The 6,493-nt window shown below is 43.9% G+C and overlaps 1 protein-coding gene across 1 annotated transcript in view; it reads right to left on the bottom strand.

Annotated features, from left to right (window-relative positions):
• LOC103809207 (elongation of very long chain fatty acids protein 4-like) overlaps positions 1-2,232 on the bottom strand; it is a 7,776-nt gene extending 5,544 nt beyond the window's left edge. Inside the window, exons 1-2 of the mRNA XM_009082030.1 lie at positions 2,175-2,232; positions 352-539 (exon numbers count right to left, since the gene is read on the bottom strand). Of these exons, the coding sequence (XP_009080278.1) occupies positions 352-539; positions 2,175-2,232 (246 nt within the window). The remainder of the gene's footprint in view (positions 1-351; positions 540-2,174) is intronic.
• Positions 2,233-6,493: the final 4,261 nt, after the last annotated feature.

Here is a 6,493-nt window from a genome sequence, read left to right as displayed (position 1 = left end):
CTAAGCCTGGAAAAGTAGTTCTCATTCTCAGTGATGGGTCCCTCACCAGCCAGACATGAGACAAAACGAGGAGGTTCCACATCCTCCATACACTCTGTGTCTAATGGGGAGATCTCAACGTTCCACTCATTAATTCAGGAACCTTTCAGTGTTAATTTTATGAATGACAGGAAGATTGAGACATGGAAGGAAATAAGGTACAACAGGGCAATACTGCTCCTCTTGTGGCCAAAATACATGTCCAAGTCAGCTCCCACTCCCTTCATTAGGGTCCATCAGCAAAAGCTGTTCAAATGGCAACTTTCTAACCCTCCCCAGGTGCTTACTTGGGAGCCAATCCTGTCTCCTCACCTCGTAAAACATGTAGCTTGACAATGCCATCATGGCCAGATTGTAGGCAATCAGGAGGCCTCGCAGCTCCAGTGGTCTCCGCTGCCTCATGTAGGAGGGCCCCAGTACCACGACAAAGAGGTAGGAGGCAAAGAGAAGTGTGACTGGAAGTGGAGAGTAGACCAGTGGCCACGGGTCTGTCCTTGGATCTGAAAAGGAAAGCACACAGCCAAAGCTGGTACCTCCCACACACTGTATGGTAGATATATTTAATTCCTCCCTTCAGCTCGCTGGTAAAAAGAAAAGTGGTATGTTGTGCATCTGTACAAAGCTGTACCACAGTCCTTCTCCTGCCCTGGAGTTCCATGTGCCGGACACTGCCAAAAGGTTTTAGCACAACATTCAGGTTGGGACTGCAGTACTGGAAGACAGACCTTTCCTGTCATGAGCTGGAGCCCTTCCCACAGGCTGCCAGACTGTCCCACACTTGGGCAAAAGAAGCAGTCCAAGACATTGTGCAGGGATGCACAGCACCAACCAAACCAAGAGTGGCTCTTCGGGAGTGTAAACCTCTAGAGCTAAATAATAAAATTGTTTCAATCACTGGTATTATTTCATTCCTGCCCCACAATCCTCTGCACATCTGAAATTCTCCACCCCTTTATTTTTATACCTGCTCATAGTGTGGACTCTCTTAAAACCATGTATTCAATGGGAAATGACAAAACACTTGTCCCTGCTAAAACTGCTTTTCAGTCCTACAGTAAAGGGAAACTCAACAGATTTTCTGTCGTGTCACCTTCTCCTAATCCTGCCCCCAATTCCCATTCATATTTTCTTCTCCTAGTCCCATTGTGGTCACTGCTCTGCTAAACTCCCTCAGCACCTCCCTCTGTGCCCTGACTTGCCAGCCCCAAGCCCCAGACCCCTCACACTGTTCTAGCCCCAGGATCCCTGCAGAAGTCCTCTATTGATTTTAGTCACTGGTGAGCCCATGTGCCTCAGGGTACCTTTTGTTTAAATTCCATACCTGTCCACACAACTCTGTTAATCCCCATCCTTCTAAACCTCCTAGTTATGGCTGTTATGGGCTGTGTCAGGAGCTCTTTGATATCAGTTTCTGGGGATAACAGTTCATCAGAAGTCCTGAATACCAACCGAAACTCTGAAATTCAAGTCCTGAAGCATTTACAGCCTGAGCATTATGCCCCATGTCCTCCTCCTGTCAAAGCCACCATGCAGGCCTGCCATTCTATCTTCACGACATTTTTTGGCTTTTCTTTACATCCAGAGACCAAACAAGGCCCTTTGGGACCAAACTGGATGGGCAGAACCTCTAGCTATTGAAGATCTAAAGTCTCTTCACTGTAAAAGGTCAAATCTGAGGAGGAGTGTTTTCTGTCAATATTTCATTTGATAATAGGTTTTACTGGCATATCAAGGAGTTTAAACCTCAAAGTATTAACTCTTTGGTCTACTAAGCTTTCCCATGACACCTGAATATGCATTTTAAAAAATTCAGTTCCTTTAGTATTTCAGACTTACCAGGCAATCCTGAGCACATATTGCTCCTCATCCTGTCAGAGCCCATTGTACATTGAACAGAAAGCTGCTGAGACAGGGCAAATCCCCCACCCTTTCATTTCTTACTCTGATCCAGCTGGAGTGTCCCTGAGATATATTTCAAGACTTAAGGGAAGTTTGTGATCACGGAGAAGGAAAAGTGAAAATCTGCCTGGTGAAAAAATGTGGGCTTGTATGAAGATCATGTTCCTTCTAGGTTTGTTCTTCATGATCATTCTATTTATGCAGAAATTCCTATTTAGGACAGAATCTCTACCTACCTCCACTTTCAAGAACCCAGTTGTAGAATTCCTGTGTTTTCTGCCAAGTTGAAGCCATCACAAGTTCTGGAAAGAAATTAAAATTAGCATCCCGAGGATCATATTAACCCTGTTTATCATAGACTTGACTGAGTCTTGAAAAAGAAGGTTCCTCAAACCAGGCTCAGGACTACAGCTAATGAATTCAAAATAGCTTGCTTTCTAGAAATTAGAATTTTAGACCCTTGTTAAACTCACATTTAAAAAAAGGAAGAGAACCCTCCTGGAATGATTAGCTATTTAACTTTCAGATTTTATTTATTTCATAAATTTAAATAATGTATGATTTAATTTCCAAATTTTTGGCTATATTGTTGAGGTTTCACCTCTAAGAAATACACTGAGTAGCTGCATTGGAACTACCAGAGCCAGGACCTTGATGTACCAGATTGGGAAATGAGTCATGTGATACTTTTTCTAAAGCAGTGAGGGCACAACATTCACGTGAGGACACACACAGGTGGTATAACTGCATCTTTCTCGGGCATTCTTGGATATTCCCAATGCTAGAAGGCAGTTAGGGATTAATTCAGTACTGCTGCAACTCCAGAGGTGTTAACAGAGCTATATTGGTTATTGAGCTGAGGTCTAGTTAATACATTAACTTTGTTATATCTTGCATATATCCTATAATATAGTACATCAAAGCAGAACACTCATATATATTATGATGATTCTCCTCCTCCCTTCTTTCCTTCAGCAGGGAGACATTTTCAATGGCACTCAGAAGTTCACCTAGAAAACACTTTTACTGCAGTTACTTTCAACAGCTTGTGTTATCTGACCCAGTTCTCTCCATTAGCAAACACACAGGACCAGCTTCCTCCCAGTTTCATCTCTTGCTGGTACTGAAAAAAAGCACATTTTCCCCTTTGACAACTCACGGCCTGTGACATGCACCTGCACACACACAGGTGACAGACCTGCACAATTTTCCCTCCTGCAGTTAAGCATTGCAGTCAAAACCCTTTCTGGTGTGTTTCTCTGACCCTCAGCAGATCTCATACACATCCTGACACAGAGACACATGCCCTTGTAATCCGGGCAGAATCTGCCAGCACTGAGATTAGTCGGTGATTATCAGCTGGCTCAGAGTCAATCCCTCAGGGATTTCATACAGTTACATGCCCTCAAACAATCCATCCACATTCCACTTCCTTTCCTTCCCCCCAAACTGTCAGGAGAACCCAAGAAGCAGGACCAGACTTACCCCAGCAGTGCAGCCAGCGTGGAACGTCCCTTCGTCAGAGGTGTCCCCAGCACACAGCCACTGCTTGTCTCGCTCTGGGTGCACGTGGAGGCAGCAAAACAAGAACCTGCAGATGCTGTGCTCAGCTTTCTTCTCCACAGGCAAGGCAAGTACATCACCTGCTGGGTCTCACACAGCCGTGGTGGATCTGCATGCCCCTTAGTCATGGATCTTCATGCATCTTATTTAGTCTCCCAGCAGTAGCCACCAAAACCCACCACAAGCTGCAGGCACTGTGGTGTCATCTGGTAACTTTGCCAGAGCAGAGGTTACATCACATACTCCTCCCTCCCCCCTCTCTTGCCTCTCCCCACATGATTTATCAGATTAGGGGACTGGAAAGAGGAGAGAAATGAATGCTGAAGAGGACTGAGATTCCACAGGAGTGAACCACTGACCTTCAGTGTCACGTTTGGGAGCCTAGCCAAGTGGGAACCAGGCCAGCATTTCTTTGGCAGGTTTCTTCAGGACATGTCATGACAGCTTTGCAAACAGTAAAAGATGAGGAGGGATCATGCCTGGAAACTAGTCTGTTCCGAACACTCCTTCAGCCCATCACAAGGGGCTGTCAACAAGCCTTTTGTGTGCTCAAAAATGTCCAAAACCACCAAATGAGGGAGCTTAGAACCATGGGGACACTCACCCCCTCCCTCCCTCCCTCCCTCCCTCCCTCAGGGAAATCAGAGCAAACTCAGCTGGAGTCACCTCCTTGTAGCCAGCCTTCATTCCTGGGGAAGTCACATTTAAATTTTTTAAAGATACAGGAAAAAAATGTTGAGGAGTTTGACAGTGACACCAAGTTTCCCCTTCTGTGATCTCCAGCAACCATATCAAAGGAAAATACAGAGAGCTGTAGTCAGCAGCAAGTCCAGTGAGTGAGTGCAAGTGCATGTGATTCAGCCCCACGTGGAGGTGCCAATGCAGAACCAGCACCCTGGAACCTGGCCCTGACCCACCAACAAATAGCTCAAAGCCAAGTGATGGGGCTCTGCTTGGCCACCAGAGGTGACCCTGTGCCTGGGGTGTGGATATGCCCTTTAATTTTCCCAGTGGGCACAGTTTATTAGCAGAACTCTGATGGTAGCACCAGTGCATGGTGTTTGTCACCAGATACATCACAAGCACTTCTGAAGGGCAAGACACCAAAGATTAGCTTTGGAAAGCAGCTTTTGAAATTAGGCATATCATGTGGTGGTAGGTTTTCATTGAAACACATCATGATGCTGCTGGATAACTACTCTGTTTCCATGATTTGTGGAAATTATGAAAGAATTTAAATAGATACTTTTGGGAAAGGGGATTTAGGGTGTAGGGTTTGAATTTTGGGGCTTGAGGTGTCAGAAGGAAAACCCAGTTTAGGAGAAGGTTCAACAAGACCTTTGGTATCATATTGTTGATCCAGGTTGTTGCTGATTCAGGTTCAGGGAGACAACAATAATGAACATTACAAGCCTTTTTTTTTTTTGCAGAGCTTCCTATAAAGACCTTTTCTCAAAGTTTTAAATTGCTCATGAACCAACAGGTTTCATTTCTAAAGTTTTGATGCCCCAGTCCTTAAAAAGGTTTGCTGACATATCTGTGTGAATCAATGAAAATAATAAACCAGACCAGTCCTTTCTATCTATCTGTTATGTGTAGATGGGACTGTATTTTATTATTTTTATCTGGTAACTATAAGTAATGTTTGTTAAGCTATTTATATTGCTGTATAAGGCTCAGAATTACAGACACAAACTTTTCCATCAAGCTTTTTTACCCTGGCAAAAATAAAAATCAGCTGAAGTGAATTTTCACAAATATCTTTTGGGGAAAAATATTTTATTGTTCAGATAAACTGGAACTTTTTAAAAGAAAATACCATGAAGCATATTTCATTTTTTAAAGCCTGCCCTATCCTTGAAGTATTCCCAGTGGTGCTATTGCAGATGTTCACCAGCATGACTGGCAGATGGAGAGATGACATCAGTAACATGGTACTTTTACACTCCAAGAATGGGTGTCCTTTGATGAATGTCAGTACAACTGTGAGGGCAGCTCTGCAGGGGCCACACACAAAAGCCTCAGGGCTTTCAGTTTCAGCAAAAACTCAATAGAAAAAAACCTAAATGAACCCTTCTCTGAAATAGTATTAGAGGAGCCCTGAATGCCAAAGTGAATTGGGTTTTTCATTCAGTGACTTGTCAAGAAAAAAAGTATTGTAGGAACATGGATTGCAGCCATAGTAATAAGCAACTCAGTTATGTACAGTATGTGACAGCTCAGACAACTCCATCAGAGTTTTAAAAGATTGCATATTTTAGCTAGTTTAAAACCTGGCTATGTCCTGCATATATTAGAGGTGTTTGCCACAAGATCATGATCAATAACAAATACTAACAGTAAAACAATTCTGAGACCTTCTAGACAATGCAGTTTTTTGCAATTTGGTCCTCTGATTGCTGTTGCTCTCAAGCAAAACTGTACTAAAAGCACAAATTAACAAAACAGACCTGTTTCAATACTTGAGAAAGACAAGGAGCAGAGGGCCAGCCTGGATATCCAGGCTATGTCATGGGGGTGTCCTCAACACCACAGCAAAGACTTAGCAGATTATAGAATCTTAGAAGGGTTTGGGTTGGAAGAGAACTTAAAGATCATTTAGTTCCAATCCCCTGCCATGGTCAGGGACACCTTCCACTAGATCAGGTTGCTCAGAGCCACATCCAACCTGACATTGGACACTGTCAGGGATGGAGCAGCCACAGCTTCTCTGGGCAACCTGTGCCAGTGCCTCAGCACCCTCACGGGGAAGAATTTCTTCACAATATCTAATCTAAACCTACTTTCTGTCAGTTTGAAGCTATTCCACCTTGTCCTCTCACTACCTGCTCTTGTAAATAGTCCATCTTTCTTGTAGGCCCCTTCAGGTACTGGAAGGCTGTAATTAGGTCACCCTGCAGATGATCCTTAAGGTCCCTTCCAACCCAGGCCATTTTTTGATTGTCTGATCCCTTCTGCAGCAGAACACACCTGCAAGTGATATCACCACCTT

Source organism: Acanthisitta chloris, unplaced genomic scaffold, assembly GCF_000695815.1.
Source record: "Acanthisitta chloris isolate BGI_N310 unplaced genomic scaffold, ASM69581v1 scaffold13339, whole genome shotgun sequence".
In the NCBI taxonomy this organism is placed as follows: domain Eukaryota; kingdom Metazoa; phylum Chordata; class Aves; order Passeriformes; family Acanthisittidae; genus Acanthisitta; species Acanthisitta chloris.
Note: the sequence above shows the minus strand (reverse complement) of the source record. Positions and strands in the feature narration are given on the sequence as shown.